A 20,358-nucleotide genomic window follows, 5' to 3' on the forward strand; every position below is an offset into this window, starting at 1 on the left:
GGAGAGCAGCTTTAGGAACCCCTTGAGCTTTTTGATTTAACTAACAATTTAAAAATGCTGAGAATATTATCTATAGCAATTATCTTTATACTCATCATTCTCAGCGGGCAACTGTATATCTTATCAGTCTTCTTTATCCTTTTAAAAAACTATTATGGGTGAAGTTGAAGTCCCCTCCGCCCCCCACCCTCCATAAGCGGCCATTATCACAACTTTGGTATGTATCATTTCAGTACATTCTCTGCCTGATGCTTACTCAGTGGACAGATACATGTTGAGTGCTAATTCTAGGCCAGGCAACAGGCTAGGTGCTGAGAGGACGTCTGGGGTAATCAGGTCATCTCAGTTTCCCAGGGATTTCCCTTCTTCTCAACATGAAAGTCCTGTGTCCTAGGAGGCCTCCAGTCCCGGCCACCCTGGGATGATTCGTCATCTCACAAAAAACAAAAAACTGAGACTGGGGAATCATGTAAAGAAATGGGAAGGACAAGTGTTTAAATCCTAAGCTGGTGTCTCAGCACCAGGAAAGCATTTCCTAAATTTCACCCCTTAGATCTATGTACCAGGCGCCCCTATCCTAGGCTCATGCTTTGAGCAGTGCCACTGTAGCTGTCCTCAGGCTGCACACATTTGTACAAGATGGGGAGCCAGGGGGCCCCGGGGACGTGCCCACCACAGCACATACCACCCAGCTGTGTCTAGGGTGTGGCCCTAGTTGACCCCAAGAATGAGGCCCTCCTTAAATTTTGCACTATAGATGCCTCACGTGCCTTACCCTAGTCCTGGCCCTGGGACTCCCACTTCTAGACATTCGTCTGGGGACCTGGACCTGGAATTCCTTGCTTCTAGGGCCTATGCAGACCTGTTCCTCAGGATCACTCTTCCCTGGTGGGCTGGCCACTGGTGTGCCCACCCCTAGGCACAAGGGTGACAAGATGAGGCTATGGGGGACAAGGTGTGTGGATAGAGCTTGAGTACACAGTCCCCTGTGGTATAGGATAATGAGGTTGGGGTTGGGGAGACAGGAATGGGCCAGGGCAGGGAGCTCCATCTGTGCTCTTAATTCCCACCCTACACTTAGGGCCTTCCCTAAATCTGTCAACTAGCAAATACCCACCAGGGCCGTTTGGTGGGCAAAGCAGCTTGCATTCAACCCCACGACTCAGCTCCATCTTTTCATTCCAGGATCTACCAGGAGATGGTAAGGTGGGAGGGAGCAGAAAACACTGGCATGCAGAAAGTTCTTCTCTGCTCAGCACATGAGGAGGAAGAACCTGCTGGGGCCCAAACTGCCCCAGCAGGTAGCTCTTGTCTCTTTTCCTTAACGGGCCACTCAGCAAAGGCTGACCCCTGCACATGTGCATGACCCGAACTATTTATTGACAGATTTTAGTTCTGTGTTTGCTCCATTGTTTTTCTGTTTCCCAATCCTGGTCAGCATTTGGCATATCGCTGTGGGGCTTATGGGAACACCTGGCACACCCAGAGGGGGTGGAGCTGGTTTCAGAGAAGAAACCCATGTGGGTGCTGGGAGCCCAGGGACCAGACTTTCTATGCCTACATCTTTGCCTTCCTGGGCTTTCTCAACCCTTCCAGCATGAGAGTCTTGAACACCGGGAGTTAATGTGCTCATACCCTGACAGTAATTGTACCTTTAGTATTCTTTGAGAAAATATATAAGCGACAACTCTGCCTTTACCCCCTGAGAAGGTCTATAGACCATAGATTTGGAGCTTTCTTCAGCCATTTAGAGAATTTGGTGCTGGTTTGCCAACCAAACTTGATGATCTCATTTACTTATTTATGGTTCCTCAGTGATCTCTATATATCTATATCTGTATTTTCATCTATATAATGAGCATCAAGTACTCAATATTGGATTCATATAACTTTTGGTCTATGACACACTCCCACATTCATGTATGCATGTATTAGTAGGTGTATTATTTTCAATAACATAATAAGGACCTGAGAACCCCCTATCTACTCAAAAGCTAGAAACGTTCCAGTAACTTACACCTAGCTAAGTGGTCCTCCCCCAGTCTGTCCTCATGCTCCCCCCACCCAGCTGCCACCCAAATCCCATGTCCATTGTTTCCTTGATTTCCCTTTTATATGTAGTTTTGTCTTCTCTATGTTCAGATTGTTCAACGTAGCCATTATTTTATTCTGAGCACTCACTGTGTGCCAAGCACCACACTAACTACTTTCTCCCCCTAATCTTGTCTAGGTCCCACTCCAACTGTAAGTGGTAGCGAACCTTTATCCCCATTTGCAGATGGGAACACTGAGAGAGGTGCAGTGACTTGTCCAAGGTCACCTGGCTAGTATTGATGAAATGGGATTGGACCTAAATCTGTCTGATGGCAGAGCCCATGCCCCCAGCTGCTGTACCATCCCCCTTTATGAGCCTCAGGTCTCTCAGGACAGCCTTGCAGGGCATCCCAGGCCAGCAGTGTGGGCGTCAGACAGCTGCTGGGAGTGAAGGCCCTGGAAGGTCGCAACACACCCAGTGTCTTGTTCATGAAGTACAAAGGCCTTTATTACGAGCATGGGGAACACACTGTCTCTTGGACATGTCAATGCACCCGTTTCTTCCTGACACTTGGGGAACTCCCTCTGTGTGGTGGCCAGATGCCAAGGCAGAAGTTGACAAGGGAGCTCTGAGTCCCCTTCCGTAGCTCTGCTGGGGCCTGGTTTGTTACACGACTTGTGACCATTGTCATTTGATTGTGTGCCATTTGCTTCTTGGCTGTGCCCCCTGGTAGGTTGAAAGCTTACTGGTTTTTCTAACCATTATATCACCACTGCCTCGCACATGGTGAGTATTTGTTGAATAAATGGAAGAAGGTATTTATGCTCTAGTAGTTGGAGACAGGTGTGTGATAAATTTCAGCTAGTTGCGGTGGTTACTGTTCTCGGGGACAGTGTGAAGTGCTATGGAAGTCCAGCAGAGGGAGACTCCCAATGTCTGGAGGCTCCCAAGAAGTTAGCATTAGAGTGGAAGATCAAAGGGTGAATAGTTTTCTAGGCAGGGTAGGTTGTCCCCAGGAAGAGAACAGTATATGACAGGCATGGAAGGGGAAAGAGGAACACCAATGCCCCAGAGATGGCCTCCGATGGCCTCAAAACCAATGGCTGGACATGTCATGGGTGGAGCTGAGCTGACCTGAGATAGGGATCTGATTGCAATTAATAGAGCCACGTGCCATCCAGGGGCTTGGTGAGACTGGGCTGGGGGCTGAACAAGCAGTGCCTGGAGCTCCAGAGACAGACACACTTGGGTTTGAGTCCCAACTCTCCCACCTACTAGGCAAGGGATTTGGGGTAAGTGTGTTGACTTTCCCGAGCCATTGTTTTACCACCTGTAGAATGGGAATACGCATACTATCTTAAAGGTTATTGTGAAGATCTGATGAGGTAATGCAGGTAAAGCATGCAACACAGCACCTGGCATAGAATAAAGGGCTCAGCTCTGAGTTTGGTTCCCTGAGTTTGCAGCCCAGAGTCAGCAGGGCTTCTCAGTTATTTGTCCATTTGTTTAATGGTCATTTGTTCCCAATGGTGAGCAAAGCACACTATTCCTGACTTGTGGGGCTCCCAGTGCACCGAGGGAACAGACATGATTTCAGTGGTCTCCTGAGTAGATATGAAATGGCTTAGTGCTGTGTTAAGTGCTGTGAAGGAGCAGATGTGTGTACCAGGAGAGCCTACAGTGGGAAATCTGACTTAGCCAGGGTAACAGTTTTCTCAAGGAAGCGACACTTGTGGCAGGGTCTGAAGGAGGAGTTAACTAGACTGGGGAGGGGGGCATTTCAGACACAGGGAATAGCACAGGCAAAGACGCTGTGGAGGGGTGCAAAACAGCCACCAGAGGCACTGAAAGGTGACCCTAAATGAGCTGGACACACCCAACGAAGCTGCTCTATCTTCTTTTTTGTGTCCTCTCCTTACCTGGCACCCAGAGTTGTCCCAAGTCCCCCGGACCTCATCCCAGAACACACAGTGGGATAGGAAGGTGGTAATGCCAACTGTGAGGTCCCTGCCAGGGGTCAGCTCCAGGTCAGACTCGGGGACCACGGTCAGATAGTAGACACCTTCTCCAAAATGCAGGTCCTCTGGGTTCAGGATCCATGTGGACAGACCATCTGCAAGAAAAAGGGACCAGGTCAGCCTGAACCCTTGTGGAGACTGGGGCTAACAGCATGGAAGAGAGTAACCAAGGGGACCTGGGAGGGAAGCTGAACTTGATGGTCTCTCTAATGTCCTAGGAAATCCCTCTTCCCCCTGAGACTTGGGAGCAGAGGAGAGGAGGCACCCTCAGGTCAGTGTGCAGAGCACACCTGCCAAGTCAGATAGATGAAGGCTCAAATTCTGACTCTGCCCCTTCTTGGCTGTGTTACTTTGTATCAGTTACTTAACTTCTCTGTTCTTATCTGGCAAGAGGAAATGTTCATAGTATCCATCCCAAGGGTTGTAATGAGGATTATAACAACGTTAGTTCTATAAGTGCTTGTCAGTTTCTTTCGGGCATGTAGTAATTACTCACTTAATGTTGCCAAATAAATAATAATGAGAATAGTAGTAGTAATAATAACACCAAAAAAAATCAGCACTGAATGTAGCAAATTGTTTTTCTTTTTCTCTTTGGCTTCTGACTCTCAAGTTTTAAGTTGGTCTTCCTCTCCCCATCCCCCAGGAAGCTCAAGAAGCTGGCCCAGTTGTTGGACTACCTGCAGTAGCCACTGGCGGAAGGTGAGCTTTTGCGTCATAGCTGGTCTCATTGGGGTGGTAGCCATAGCCCAGGCTGAGTATGAGTGGGATATCAGGTCTCCAGTGCAGCTGGAACCCCAGAGCTGCCCCGTCTGAAGTCAGGTTCACCCACACAGCTTCAGGACTGGTCAGGTTTAACACAGTTGGCTCACTGTGTCCTTCCGAAAGCCGGGGCAGCAGGATCTGTTATCAAAAACAATCAAATCAAGGTGTGCAGGGATGGGAATGCCAGTAAGCATCAGGGCTGCTGGGCAGAGCAGGGCAGGGGGAGCACCCGGGGAACTGAGATCCACTCTCTGCTGTGCTCATTCTATCAGTTTCCTGGGGCTGCTTAACCAATGACCACAAACTTGGTGGCTTACAACAGCACAGATTTGCTGTCTTACAGTTCTGGAGGCCAGAAGTCCAAAATCAGTTTCACAGGGCTAAAGTTGGCAAGCTGATGCTGTCTGGAGATTCTAGGGAAGAATCCCTTCCTTGCCTTTACCAGCCTCTGGAGGCACCCGTGTGCCTTGGCTCATGGCCCCTCCTGACATCACCCCAACATCTTGCCTTGGTCATCAAATCTGCCTTTTCTCATCTATAGTTAACTCTCCCTCTGCCTGCCTCTTGTAAGCCCTGTGATGACATTCGGCCTGCCTAGATCATCCAGGATCATCTCTCTGTCTCAAGATCCTTAACCTAATCACACCTGCAAAGTCCCTTTGGCCATGTCAGGTGGCAAATCCATGGGCTCAGGGATGAGAATATGGACATCCTTGGGGGTGCTATTGTTCACCTCCCCTGCTCATCAAACTGTGTACTACGGCTTGGGGCTGAATCTGCACAGAAAGAGGGGAGACTTCTAATTTGCACAAAGGTGCTGTGTGAACTAGTGGTCATGTTGATGACAGTGTTAAGCAAGTAAAGTGTAAGTTAGGAGCACAGGCCGTAGAGGCAGAGAGCTCTGTTGGGATCTCGGCTCTGTCCTGTATCGGCTCTGGGACCTCTGGCCAATTAACAAACCATTCTGAGCCTCAGTTTCCTTGTCATCAATAGAACACATAGACTCATTGAGGGTATTAAAAATGATATTGTATACAAAATATTTAGCCAAGTACCAGATACATAGTAATACTAAAAAAATTTGCAGCTGTTATTATTCTATTACTTTTACATTAGAAGTTCTCATAATCATTCTCCATTTAATCGGCTTTCCAGATTAACTGATGCTCTGTGTTCCCTTTTTAAAATAGACTGATTGATGCCCACTGTGCACTGTTTACTCCTGGTGGTCTTTTGTGTTAGACACAGGAGTGGCTCACCCTGCTTCCCCTTCCAGGAAGGACCTGCTGCCCAGTCACAGGGAGTGTGGTCAACAGACCGGCTCCAACTGTCAGTTCCTTAAGGGTCTGCCCCGGCTGCAGAGACCCATGTTGTCTGAGGCACACTCTCCCTGGGGCCGCCTGTATCCAGTGATCAAGGAGAGGAGAGGGTACGAGGCCCAGACATACTGGCCTGCTGTGGGACACTTTTCTCATTTGTACCTGTGGGATTTTAATTTATGGAGGTGTCTGAGTGATGACATGGAGGGGCCAATGCCATTGAAAGAAGAATTTATTACTTACATTTCCTGAGAGGAGGGGACCACCATGCCATGCAGAGCCACAGGGGAAGTACCTGGTCAAGGGGCAGGAGCAGGTGCAGGGGAAAGCTCAGGTCAGGGCTGTTATTACGTTCTCCATGGGAAAGGCAAGGCAGGGCAGAGTACATTCTTTAGGATTGGCCCATTTGAATAATTTTGGCAGGGTTGGGACTTTAGGGATGGTCTCTGGTTACTTGGAACATGGCCTTGGGATGGTTTAGGACAGGGAAAATGTTGGCTTGGTGTGTGAAACTCAGATAAAGGGGCTGGTTGTGGATATGGGCTTGGGATTCGTTTGTCTGCATATGAAAAGCGTGCCCCGGCAAAGCCCTTTGCTACCTGTAAGGATCAGCTGGCCCTGGCAGGGGCAATTTCTTCCTCACCAGGAAGATATTTAAGATATCAAAATATCAAAAGATACAGAAAATAATAAGGCTGATTAATACAGGCCTGATGGCTAATACTTTCTACAGCACTCCTCTCTGGGTTGACTGGGGCTTTGTGAGTCTGGGAATTGCAGTCTGACTTCTCCTTCTGTCCAATCCTGGTGTCCTTCTTCCTTCTTCACAGGGCTGGGTCTCTAGCAAACATCTAGCACCCCAGGCTCTTTCTCAAGAGCTTTACTTGTGCTTTTCCCAAGCTCTTTACTTGTGCTTGTAAAGGTCGATTTTAATGATATATTCCACAGAGTGGCATAGAGTGGCAAAGAAGTAGTGTGAAAAACATTATTTACCGAAAAACTTAAGTTGAATGCTTTGAGAAGACACAGGAAAGATGAATTGTTAAACATTGTTAGTGGTCATTGATGAGAAAACTAGTAGATTAGAAAAAACTCACTAACATCTCAAAAGGTGTTAAACTCCTGTTGCATCATGGTGTGCTTATGTTTTTGCTTTATTTTAAAGAAAATCTGACATTTTAGAGGCTGCATTGTAAGAGTGGTTTATGTAATGAAGATGATTAAAATTCCAATCAACAGATTTAAAGAAATGTTTCAATTATACGCCCAAAGATTGACAATGATATACATTTATAGTTTTAAGTTAAAATACAATGTGTAAGATAGGGTGAAGCCCATTCTTAGTGATTCTCCATTTTAATCAACTTCTGGTCCCAACCAAGTTGAAGAAGAAAACAGAAGCGACACTGACTTCTGACAGCACCCCCAACTTCTACCTCGATATTCTCTGACAGATTCTTCATGGGTATGAGATGTCCACTAGGGCTGGTCAGACAGAGGCCACCAACAGTTCCACTGACGTCAAAGTGACTCTGGGCTGGGAAGGGGCTCTTTAGGAAGCTTATCACCTGAAACCAAGAACAAGGAGTGCTGGCCAAGGTCCCCGAAGGCTGGAAGGTGACTGCATCTCAATGCAAATGATAAGGTTTCCTAAGATAGGATGGACAAGTGGCCTTGCCCTGTGGGGTGAGTGGGGGATCCCGCTGTTAGGGGTCTCTGGCCTTGCCAGTGTGTGTCTGCCCTCCAGGACTGAGGACCCACTCAGACCCATAGCGCTGTGCGGCTACTGGACTGTGAAACCCTCCCAGCCTTTCTTCTTGGCGAAGCCAGTAAGTCCCCAAGGGAGACATACTTGTCTGCCTTTGTTGGGACTCAAGGAACAGAGAATCGGATGGGAGCGAAAAGAGCTCTGGGTTTGCCATTTCCTAGTTTGGAACGAAGTCTGAAAAGCTTTATTTCCAGTAACTAATTCAACCAGGGCTGCTGGAGAAATTCCACAACGCAGTGGAAGAAGGATGGATTTGGGTGTGGGAAGGCTCGAGTCTGTATCCCAGCTCTGCCACTTTGCTTATGGCATTGGGTGAGTCACTGAACCTCATTTGTAAAATGGGTTTAGCAATACTGTGGAACTAACAGGGTTGTTATCAACATAACTGAGCAAACACACGTGAAAGTGCCATATAAGCTATAAAGGGTTGTCCCCAACGAGGTTATTCCTGCTATTACCCTGATGTCCACAGGCTCCTGGCTGTCCTCCATGGAGCCAAGGGAGGAGGCAGCAGGCAGGGTAAAGGTTGCAGAGTGGGCAGCTGCAGAGTGCACAGAAGAGCCTCGCCAACTCCAGGGCTGTATTCTGGCCACAAGGTGAGAACAGGTGTCAAGAGACAGACAAGAAAGCCGGTGTCAGAGAAGATCTCCTGTACTGCAGGGAACCCTGGCATTGCCATCAGAGTGGGTGGCTCTATTTCAGGCCCCTTAGATGGTTCTGCATGTTTGCGTCAGTAGGAGCAGCAGGAGAGGCAGCTGATGCCCCCAGCACTGGGCTGGAGGCTCTATGAGGACAGGGCGTTAGCCAGCTTTGTTTACTGCTACACCCCCAATACCTAGAAGAGCACCTGGCACGTAATGGTGGTCCATACATACTTTGTTGAATGAATAAATGAGCTTTCATGTGGACATTTCTCCAGCCTTATCCTACTTGATCTCTGATGTCATGGGCTTCTAGCCCCATCTTCTCTCGCCTTTGATGTTGTCCCATCTGATTAGATTGGGGAACTAGTTTCAGACCCTAGCTCTGATCAGGATACTGGTTTGGGACCCTGTCCCTGGCCCCCAAGAGGGTAACCCTGGCATGAGGAATCAAAGAATGGTGCTCATTGCATGGGTCCCAGCAGTACCTGCCCCTCCTTGTCAGGTGGAGGCCTGTAGGGTGGAGGCATCCTCAGGTACTGGAGGGCACAGTGAGAGACGGACACTCCTTGAAGAATTCCCAAGGCCAGTGCATCTTGAATCCCCACAGCTCTGTGGAGCGATGGGCTTGGCCAGGCGCACCAGAACGTGGTTAAAAGTGGGCAGGCTCCCTTCATTCAGCCTCCCTGCCTGCACGGCTCCAATATGACCTATCTTTCAGGACTCATGGATGGCTCCACGACAGGACTTGGCACTCACCAGCTCCCTTCCTACGCTGTACAAACACCCAGACCTTCTCTCAGTGAAAAGTCCTCCTGCTTCTAGCTCCTCTCACGTCTCCCACTTCCAAATCTGGTCTTCTGGGCTCTGCTTCTCACAGAGTCTTAGGATATGGGTGTGGACCGAACCAGGTCAGGGGACAAGCTTTCTTGGGGATCTCAGTGCAGCTAGTTACCTGTTTGTGTATATGGAGATGGAGGGGGTGACCAGAGTGGCTGGGAGGCCTCCAGGCAGTGTCCCCAGAAGGAGAGCAGCTTGCACATGCTCCACAACTCTAAGCAGCTGGGGCACAGAGGCCATCTGGAAAAGAAAGCAGGGGATACTGCTGGGGACCCATCTCTGTATGCTGCCTTTGGTTACTGTCGCCGTGCTAGTGTGGGACCTTCAGCAGAGACTGGGACAGGGCAGAGGAGGGAAGAAGGGACAGCACTGCTGTTTATTGAGTGCCAAACTCTGTGGGGAGTGAAAAGTAAGCACTTATGAAGATTCCAACCCCTTTTAGAATGTGAACCCTTTTCATCCTCATGACAACTCTGGGAGGCAGGTGCTCTCACTTATACCTATTTGGCAGATGGGAAAACAAAGGCACATAAAGGATAAGTGACTTGTGGAGGTCACATGTTGATAAAGGTAAGTGCCAGGACTCCCAGTGAGGCAGCCAGGCATCTGGCTCCTGAGTCTGTGCTAAGCTGTCATACTGTGTGCCTCTCTGTGCTGCTCTGTTTGGCCCTGACAGCCACCCACAACCCAGGTCTTATTTGTGGGAAAATAGAAAGCCACAGGCAGAGCCATTTCACAGAGTCACCTGGGCTTGGACTGCTCCTCACCCCACCCAAACCCCCAGATGAGGATGCAGCCTCGCCGAAACCAAGGCTGGTATGAGGATCCGAGAAGGGCTGGATGTTTGCATAGTGTGTGTGTGTGTGTGTGTGTGTGTGTGACTGAGTGGATGTGAATATGAGTATGTGTGTGTTTGAGGGTGACCTGTGAATATAAGGAATTGTATGTGTGTGAGTATCTGAGGGTTAAGTATGTGATTGTGTGTCTGAATGTGAATGTGGGTTTGAGGGTATGTGTGACTATAAGTGTTTGAATGTAAATGAGTGTATGTGCATGTGCTTTTGTGTGTGACTGAAACCATATGCGAGAGTCTTTTTGTGTGAGTGTGTATGACTGTGTGGCCATTGTGAAGATATGAGTGTTAACATGCATCTCTGTGAGTGTGTGCAAGACTGTGTGCTTCAGGGTATGTGTGAGTGTATAAGTAAATGCTTATAAGTGTGTGTGAGTGTAGGAGTTTGTGTTTGTGTGAGTGAATGTGTTAGTGTCTGTGGGTGTGTGGGAATGCATTGGTGTAAGTATTTGAGTGTGACTCTGTGTGTGTGTGTTCCCCACATGCTAAAGGACTATGGAGCAGCAAGAAATGTGTTTTCCACTCTACCATAATGCTGTCCTAGGAGGCCCTTCCCCTTGCTCCCCCTCAGGGGTGCTGGGGCTGCATGAGACTGTGCCTCATCTGTTCTCACTCTAGCGGCTGCCTCTCTTCTAAAAACATTCTCTGTTGGGGTAGACATGTGATCTCTCCAGTTGGTAGCTTATCTGGGATGAGGTGGAATGCCTTGATTTACAGGGGTGAGACTGAGGGAAGTTACATACTCCGCTCAAATCTCAAGGTTTGAAAGTGACAGAAGCAGGATTGGAAAAGAAAAAGAAAAAGAAAGTGACAGAGGCAGGATTGAAAGTCAGGCTGCCTCACTCCAGAGCCTTTGCTCTGCCTCCCAGAAGCTTGGTCTCTATAACTTTTCTTCCAGCTCCCCAGAGAGGACTTTAATAACCTCTGTGCCTCAGTTTCCTTCTCTGCAAGATGGGGAAAAAGATCCATCTAGAAAGGCTGGTGTGAACTGGGCATGTGGTAGCTGGGTAGCATGTGGGCATGTGGTCTGCATCTGGGCTGAGACACCTACCTGGCTGCCCTTGGCCTCTCCAGGGTCTTCTGGTCCCTCCCTCAGGGAAGCTTCCAGCACACTGCCCACAGCCTGAAACAGGTCCTTGGTGGCTGCCTGGCGCCTCTGGTCTTCAGGATGGGCCCTGGAACTCACTGCCAACAGGGCTTCACTGGCATGCTGCAGAACCCAGGTGGCCTCCCCCTGGGTTCACCCAGAGAAGGAAAGGCAGCATGAGCCCCTGCCTGATAGACCATCCCTACACCATTCAAAGGGACAGGACTACAGTAGAGGGGAGCTAGGTGGGGAGAAAAACTAGGGAAAATACGGGCCCATGGCCCTTCCCTACAATGTACAAGTTCCTTCAGGCAAGTAGCCTCATCCATCTCTGAGTCTTTCCAGAGTGCCTTGCACAATGCCTGGTACATAGCAGTAAACATTCACTAACAGGCAGGATGGGTGGAAGGATGGCTGGCTGGCTGGCTGGCTGGATGGATGGATGGATGGACGGATAAGACACTCATTCCAGTTTTGTAATTATATCTGTATTTCTGAAATTATTTCTGTAAAGTCTTGCGGCCCCAGTACTCTGAAAGTGCTGAGAGGGCAGAGCCTATGTCTGTGTGACTTGCTGAATTCTTGATGCACAGTTTGTGCACAGTACCTGGTATATACTAGGCATTCAGGAAGCATTTGTTAAACAAATGAGTAAATGAATGCAAGGACAAGTGAATGGAAGGGTGGAGGGATGGATGTACCCAGGCACTGAATAGATGGATGCGTATGGATTGGATAGATAAGCAAATGGATGTGTCAGTGGCAGGTGTGATGTTTACAGCATCATGGCCCAGAAATAAAGGTCAGCCTTGCTGGCTTCAGGCTGGAGAATGTGAGGGGCACAACCTCCTGCAAATAGGGGGAGCAGAGCCAGGGGAGTTCTCCCCTCTTATTAACTTAAGGCTTTTTTTTTTTAACCTTTAGCTACTGTAACACTGGCAGTATGATGATTTAATTTGAGTTCTCCAAGAAGCAGAGCCTGAGGCAAGGATTTAAGATGTGGGGAGGCAGAGTGGCTGGTGAGGCAGGCAGGGGTCAAAGAAGAAAGAAAGGCAGGAGCTGGCAGCTGGACATCAGTCTGATATGTACTGGGGAATGTGGGTATGTATGAAGTGGGGAACATGGGTAGGTTAACCGCAGTATCTGGTCACACATTTGAATGTCACTCAGTGATTAGAGTCAGCTACTCCCTTGAGGTGTCACTGGTAGGCGGGGGAGTAAGGTATGTGAGCACACAGGCTATGACACCCAGAATGAGACACAGGAGCTGCAGGAGGATATCTCATCTCTTTGGCACCACCCATGCAGGACCCTTGGAAACAAGATGGTGGAAGCCTTGGGGGCCCTGTGATTGAGGGACCTTTGACCTGGGGTGAGTTGTCAGTTACCCACTGCAGAGGTGTGTGTCCCATGGCTTGGCCTGGGACAGCAGGTGGGCCTCACTTACCTGGGCCATAGGTGTGAGCTCCTCACTGAGGTGGGTTGCCTCTCTCAGCACCTGGGCCAACTTTTGTACCCTCTGTATGTCCCCCAGGGTGGCAGTGACCGCAGACAGTGACCCCAGCACATGCTCTCTGACCTTGATGCCGAGGGAGGAAGATGGGGAGAGAAAATGTAATTCCAGTGGCTTGATGAAACCATTTCAGAAAGATGTGGAGTCAGATCAAGTGACCAGGCTCATCTGGGGTTTTTCCAAAGCCCAAAGACCTCTGTTTGCTTCGTAGGATGTGTGGTGGGCAGAGTAATAGCCTCCCAAAGATGTCCACATCCTAATCCCTGAAAACTGTCAATATGTCACCTCACATGGAAAAAGGGACTTTAGCAAAATTGTTTTGGAGTTTTATTATTTTTTTATGTACTCTCTACTCCCCAAACATGGGGCTTGAACTCATGACCCTGAGATCAAGTGCTGCATGGGTTCCTCTGTTTTGGAATTTTAATTAAGTTAAGGGTTCTGAGATGGGAGCAGATCTGGATGAACCAGGTGGGACCAATGTAACCACAGGGGTCTGTGTAAGAGAGAGGTAGGACAGCCAGAGTCAGAGAAGATGTGTGGATGGATGCAGAGGTGAAGAAGAGGCTGGGGGAGGAAGGGAAAGGAGGTGAGAAGGGAAAGTTTGGGGAGGGGAGGGAGGAGGCACTGGAGGGGTAGGAAGGAATGGGGGAAGGATCTGAAGATGCTGAACTGCTGGCTTTGAAGATGGTGAGGAGTGTAGAGGCTTCTGGGGACCACACTTTCTAAGCCACAGAGCCCTAACAAGGGCTGGCTGGGGGCTGGGCTTGGCAGCTACAGAGAAAAACTAAGACTATGATTTCAGCCCTGCCCAGGAGAACTTTGCTCATTGATGGAAGGGTCCTATCTTTTCACTGTCCACTCACCAGAAGTGACTGTTGAGCCCTTGAAACGTGGCCAGTACAACTGGAGAACTGAATTTTAAACTTTATTTCATTTTAATGCATTTAATTTAGATATAAGTACCTAGATATGGCGAATGGCAACCATGTGGCACAGCACAGATACGAGTGCACAGTCCCCCTCTCTTGGCCTGCTGCTCACAGTTCATGCAGCCTACCTGTCTGAGAGCCTTTCCCGGCAGCTGCAGAGTATGCGCGTGTCTCCTGTTAGCTCAGGGCGCATCTAGGCTCTGGCTTGGATGGAGGAGAGAAAAGGCCAGTATATGAGGGGACTCTCTCTTGTCAGAATGTTCGGGTAGGAGAAATTGTGTTCGTCTCTGCGGATCTTCCCTCCCTCCTTTGTCACTGTCCTGGAGGCAGCTTCCATGCAGATGCCACTGGCTCCTGACTCTCTGGCCAGTGGATTCATTCAGCAGGAGATGAGAGGGCAGGAGGAGAGAGTGCTAGAAGCTGTTCTCCTGGTGCCTGCCTGCCAGATGGGTCAACTGCCTCATTCTTCAGAAACCGTTGCTTCCACCAGGGTCTCCCTTCCATGCAGCTGCCCCCTCCAGATTCTGGTCACTTCAGGCTGAGCCCCAGCTTTTATCAACAGAGCCCTTCTTAAATTCTTCTTAGTCATTCCATTAGTGTTTTATGCCTGCCTCCTGCCAGGACCCCAGTGTTTCATGAGGAGACCTTGGGTGGCTGCATAGTCTGTGTGCTCAGGGACCACAGGACATCCAAATGGAAGTCCTCCATAGATAATGTTCAGAGTGAATGCAACCAAGACTGAGAACCAGGGGGGTGTGGGGTGTACAGAGGGGCTAAGGTGAAACAAGGGCAGGGGTGAGAGGCTTAGGAGGGCAAGAGGTGGACAGAGGAAGAGCCAGTCTGGGTTGGAACACCATCTTCACCGCCTTCTTAGAAATGTGGGCCTGAGCAAACTTTTAAAATGCTCTTACCCGGTTTCCTCTTCTGTAACATAGATGGGGATCTCACCATTTACCTTGTAGGGTTTTAATGAGAATTACATATCCCTGAAGCTCTTGGGGCTGGCAGCACATAGTAGGTGCTCAATAAATGTTAGTTATTTATAAGTAATGACTATGACAACCACCACTTCTTTGTATTAAGTACTTACCACATGTCCTGCACCATGCTAAGTACTTTCATGCAAACCCTTCAGGGGACCAGAGAAGTCTTTCTTCTCCATGCCCGGCAGGTGTACGTGATGCTGTGTGTGTATGTGTGTGTATGCACATTTGTGTCTGTGCACCCACACATATTCATACAGCAGACACCAGGAGTGAAAGTAATTATACACACTGCGATAGTTGTTTGGCATGTCAGGTTGTAACACATGAAATGGCCATTCTGTGGATTAAAGCTAGTTGAATATTGGTAATTTCAAATGGTTTAACCTAACCTTATGAGGAAAAATACTATTTATTATCCCCATTTTCCAGCTGGGGAAACTGAGGCTTAGAGAAGTTCATTCACCAGCCTGTGACAGTACAGGTGGCAAGTGACAGAGGTGGGATGACAGAGGTGGGACACCAGACCATTAACTATATATGAGTGAGGCCAGGCCATTCTTCTCTTCTGGCCTTCGTGTTGTCATCTTTGACAGAAAGGCCTGGAATGATACTCTTAAATTCCCTCCTGCCCTAGAAGCCTTTGACTCCATGAGGCAGAGCAGGGAAAGCAGGTTTGCATCATTTTAGGTCACTTACCGAGAAAGGACCAGAGAGGGAGCTGATGTCAACACCTCGGCAGATACTGAGGCTTTCCAGCTCCGTGAATTCCACTCCCCACCCTGAATGGCTGTGTACATACCCCGGGGCCCCAGTGGATGGCATGAAAGGGGCCCATCTTGAGCACCTTCTGTCTGGTGTCCATGTTCAGTAGCCACCCGCAACCGTGCCCCTGGCACTCCTGGTCTAGCGTGGACAACACGGCTCTGGCCAGCTGGAAGAGCTGCTCCGGGTCCTGCTCGCCTTGCAGAGTGGTGGTGATGTTCTCCAACACTGCGGCTTGGAATGCCACGTTGCCAACATGGGTGTCTCCAAGTCCCACCTAACAGGGAAACCAGAAGCACGCTCAGGGCACGGAAGACCTCCGCTCACCAGTTCTTGTTCCAAAACCTGGAGCCTGAAGTCACAGTCTCGCGAAGCAAACCAGAGCAAGGCTGGAAGGCTTTGCACCTGGTGTGGGGTCTCTCCTGCGGCTGAGGGCAGCTGGGCCCACTTGTAGCAGGCAGCCAATGGCCACTGAAACCAAGCCTTGGGCAAGTCACTGCTCTACCCTCACTGCCCTCCTCGTCATGCCCCAATCCCTTCCTGCTCCACCTGGCCTCTCACCTTTCAAATTTACCCTGATTTTATCCATCCTCAGCCTTGTAGCCCTGATGGCTGATTTTGGTCCTCCTCCCTCTAGACTCTGATGGCACTGGTCTGTCCCATCCCTGCGTCCTCCTGCTCTGTCCTCCAGGGCCCTACCCCTATTCTGGCCACTGAGATGTAGGGTCTGCAAAGGTAGAGACCATGTCTGTTTTGTTCACAGCTGTGTCCCCAGGGCCTGGCACATAGCAGGTGCTCTGAAAATACTAGTTGAAGGAATGAATGAATCATTGATTCATCTGGTCATGCCCTTGGCTCCCTTCAACCCTTTCTTGGTGAGGTTCATTCAGCTGGGTCAACAAGTTTTCTCAGTAAAGAAACAAAAGCCTGCCACTACCCACCTTTACTGCTGCATGGGCCTGCTGTTTGTCCCCTGCAAGACTGGAGACAGAAATGACCACTGTCAGCATGAAGTTATTGTTTACTTTCCCAAGTGGCAGATAAACTGACGGGAGGGCAGGCTCAGGGCCACAGTGTAGACAGGAACCTGGTAAATGGAAACTCAACAGTTAGGGGGGCATCTCCAGGCCCCAGGGAGACTGGAAAGCCACCAAGGTAGAGCCTGATGACAAGGACACGAAAGCCGCAGCTTATGAAGGCAGGGCAGGCACTCAGGGACTCCATGCTTTCAGAAAGAAGACAGACATCTATACTGATCCCCTGGTCTCTCCAGGTAATCACATGCCACTAGGACTTTGGAATAATTTTACTGGAATCCATAAAAAATTCAAAAAATATTTTCCCTCTTTACAGGCTTAAAAAAAATTCAAGGTAGCAAACCAAATTACAAAAAGGAGAAGGAGGAAGAGGAAGAGGGGAGGAGGAGATCTTAAAAAGTAGCTCAAAACATATCCAAGTGCACTCAAAAGTCACTTCCTGTACAAAGGCCTTCCCAGGCTGGTTGATCTAAACTGCTTCCCCCCCCTCTCTGAGAAGTGTGGCTGGGTCAATGCGCCTGGGGCTGGTGTTAAGGTGTAGGGGGTTCTTCATTCTGCAAACCTCTCACAGATGGAACATACTTTTTGCTGTTTCCACAGGGAGACAGACCCCTGTTCTGGGAGAAATGGAGCCCAGCAGCTGAAAGGAGAGCATAGCCAGTACCTGACTCCAGACAGAAGCAGTACTCCAGGGGGCCCAGGGCCGAGGATGTGTTGCAGAAGATGGTGAAGCTTGTCAGAACGGTACCCTCCTTCGGGGTGATGGTGCAGGTGGGCACCTCGGGGGGAGGCAGAGAGCTGATCACAATGGTGTCCTCCCCATAGGCATGCCCAGTCACTGCTGGGGAGTGAAGACAGAGGGTGCTTGAGGGGCTCTGTGGGTCACACAAACCACCATGCTTCAGGATCGCCCTGGCAGCTTGTTAAGCATGCAGATTCCCAGGCCCATCTGCTGACCCTGAGCCTCAGACCTCTCTGGAGGTTCTGGGGTGGGGCCCAGTAATCGGCATATCTAACAGCTCCCCTGATGCAGGGTATCCTGGGGCCTCACATTTTAAGAGTTAGTCCTTCATCCGTAAAACGGGGCTAATATTAGTAGCTTCCTCGCAGCTTTGGTGAGGAGGAAGTCTAATGGGAAGCAAAATGACTTGCTCAAGATCACCGAGCTCAAAAGGGCCATGGCCAGAATCTAGAAACGGGCTGATCCCGCCCGAAGCCTTGTTCTTTCCAGGCCCATACCTGCGCCAGCATCCCACACCCCCTGGTATTTCAAAGAGTAGGCACCTAGAAGAGCTGGGCATAAAGAGAATTTTAACCAATTAAAAATGATGAGTGTAGACCTAATCCAGAAGGTTTACGGCAAGCCTGGGAGTGTTCATTTTAAACTAGTACCCCAGGTTGTCCCAGTGTGGAAGATCTGTGGGTCACGTTGAGAAAAACTGAATCAAATGAATCCATTAGGAAAAGAACCCATCATTTGTCTCTTTGAGAATATACATTTCCCCCCACACTGGGTTTGTTTAAAGTGAGAATCTTCCTGGCAGCACACGCAGGCTGCACCACCTCAGAAAAATCTGTCTCATCCACCCTGCATAATGCAATTCAGAGGCAGGAAACTGAGGCACAGAGAGTTTAAGTGCCTTGCCTCCCAGCTAGAAAGTGGTGGCGATGGGATTAACACCAGAGCCTGCGTATGGCCCCTGACCATACGGCACTGAAGTCCCACATTTTAGGGCTTCTGGGTTTGTCTTGGTTCACTTTCTGTGGCAGACAGGATCCGTGACAAGAGACTGAGGGGAGACCTCCACACCTGTGGCTCTGATCCGGATGGCCTGGCCCCAGGTCTGCAGGAAGGAGCTGTTCAACCGCAGTGTGGAGTTGTTGCTCTGAAGGAGGATTAAAGACCTCAGCCAAAATCCATGGAATCTGCAGACAGCTGGGAGAGGCTCAGCCTGAAAGAGAGCATCACCCAGAGCCCCTGAGGCTTCAGCCAGGCTGCTGGACCTCAGGAGGGTGGTGGCTTCTCACCTCTAGGAGGCCTTTGAGATCTGTCTCTGCTGCAAAGACACCACCTGCTTTCCCCCGAGTGAGCCCAGATACCCAATTTCCATTCTGGTGTAGCTGTTTGTCTGAGATCAGGTTCCCCTGAAGGAGAGCCTGAGACGGGGATTCATGTGCAGGTCATTTACTGAGGGAGGGCTCTTAGGAAAACCAGAGCAGAGAGGGAAGCAGAGTAGGGCAGAGAATGAAACTCCGCAGAGAAGTGGTTTCAGGTGGTGTCCAGCCAGCCTCAGCCTGATCCCACAGGGAGCCTTAGCCACATCACAGAAGTTCTCTTATTCAGAGGCAGGGGGGCTGGACTGTGAGACCCCCACCTCCATCGGTTACTGGCCAGCAGTCACTCCACAGCAGCTGGGGATGGGTGCGTCAGCCTGGGAAGAGGAACTGGGCTGGGGAACCCGCAGCATCTGCTGTGATGTTTCTCCTTACTTCTGCTTCCTTGCATCTGTTCTCCCTCCTGACCAATGCCCTGGTTTTCCTCTGGGGAACGCTTACCACCGTGCCCCCCCCCCACCCCGTGGGCTTTGACCCACCCCAGCTCAGTCCTGGGCCTGTGACACAGGGTCTGGTCAATCAAAGTGGGAGTGATGGCCAGTGTCCTCACCTTCTCCAGAGAGGTATCCTCTAAATACCAGTTGAACATGGCCACTGAGGAGTCATCCCCCACGGTGACTCTGAGCAAGACGTCTTCACTGGCATTCACTGGTCTGCAGTTCTTCTCACAGCTGAGAGGGAGACAGAATGGAGTGCGGAAGCTCACTCAGGCCTTGTGGCCTGGTCCTTCCCAGGTCCTTTGCAAAGGTGGCAAAGGGCCTTTTTTCAAGTGAAAGAGGGAATAAAAGCAACCCATGCCCCAACCAAAAACAGGACATAACATCGGCCATGGAGATGGAGTGATTTGTGCCTGACTGAATTCCTATTTCATTCCCGATGAAAAATAGTACGGAGAGTACATGAAGCCCAGGGTCCTCAGATACTGTCCCTGCCTTGTAAGAATGGTCACCTTGCATGAGTCACTTAAGCTCTGAGCCCCAGTGTCCTCACCTGCGAAGTTGGGGGGGAGGTCAGAGCAGACGATATTTCTGTGACTCCTTCTAGCTCTAACAATAATAAAGGAATGCTATGGTTTTATCGCAGTGGCTGTGTTCCTCTAAACAAGACCGCAGCTCCCGGGGGTTCCAGCAACGCCATCCACCACTCCTTACTTCTGCAGTCCTAAGAAGGAGAGTGGCTTCCTCCTATCGTAGTCCTGCACTGTCATCTCTAGTTTGTTCCCTTTGTTTGCCCACATCTGTAAATAGACCCTTTGTCCAACTCTCATCAATTCCCAGTTTGAGGGAGACATCTACTTTTTGCTGAGACCCAGCTGATAGACCAGGCTACCTTGAGCTTTCACCCTGACTCCTGTAAAAACTCAGCAATCTCCTGGAGCCCTCTCTTGCCCTCCTCCAACCTGCTCTCCACCCTGCTACCACAGCATTTTGAAGTAAGACGTAATCATGTCCCCAGCCTGCTTGCAACTCTTGGGTGACTTTCCAGAACTCTTCAAAATCATGTCTGCGACATAACCCACAAGGTTCCACCAGAGCCAGGCCCTGCCTTTTCTCCAAGTTTCTTCTTGCCCCTCTCTCTCCTTCCATACTTGAGCCATACCAGTCTCCTTCACTTCCAGCTTATTCTGTGCTCCCTCCCTTTGCTATCCAGTTTCCTTTCCAGCCCCCCTTTCCTGCCAAGCTAGTTC

At 49.7% G+C, this 20,358-nt stretch overlaps 1 protein-coding gene across 1 annotated transcript in view; it reads right to left on the bottom strand.

The window, feature by feature from the left end:
* Positions 1–20,358, bottom strand: part of LOC113252530 (polycystic kidney disease protein 1-like 2) — an 88,685-nt gene that overhangs the window by 36,465 nt on the left and 31,862 nt on the right. Inside the window, exons 12-23 of the mRNA XM_048224010.2 lie at positions 19,222–19,342; positions 18,367–18,508; positions 17,221–17,397; positions 16,461–16,606; positions 15,602–15,796; positions 12,774–12,905; positions 11,291–11,473; positions 9,502–9,626; positions 8,364–8,490; positions 7,574–7,705; positions 4,734–4,956; positions 3,955–4,148 (exon numbers count right to left, since the gene is read on the bottom strand). Coding sequence (XP_048079967.1) covers positions 3,955–4,148; positions 4,734–4,956; positions 7,574–7,705; positions 8,364–8,490; positions 9,502–9,626; positions 11,291–11,473; positions 12,774–12,905; positions 15,602–15,796; positions 16,461–16,606; positions 17,221–17,397; positions 18,367–18,508; positions 19,222–19,342 — 1,897 coding nt within the window. The remainder of the gene's footprint in view (positions 1–3,954; positions 4,149–4,733; positions 4,957–7,573; positions 7,706–8,363; positions 8,491–9,501; positions 9,627–11,290; positions 11,474–12,773; positions 12,906–15,601; positions 15,797–16,460; positions 16,607–17,220; positions 17,398–18,366; positions 18,509–19,221; positions 19,343–20,358) is intronic.

Source organism: Ursus arctos, unplaced genomic scaffold (assembly GCF_023065955.2).
Source record: "Ursus arctos isolate Adak ecotype North America unplaced genomic scaffold, UrsArc2.0 scaffold_19, whole genome shotgun sequence".
NCBI classification, from domain to species: Eukaryota; Metazoa; Chordata; class Mammalia; order Carnivora; family Ursidae; genus Ursus; species Ursus arctos.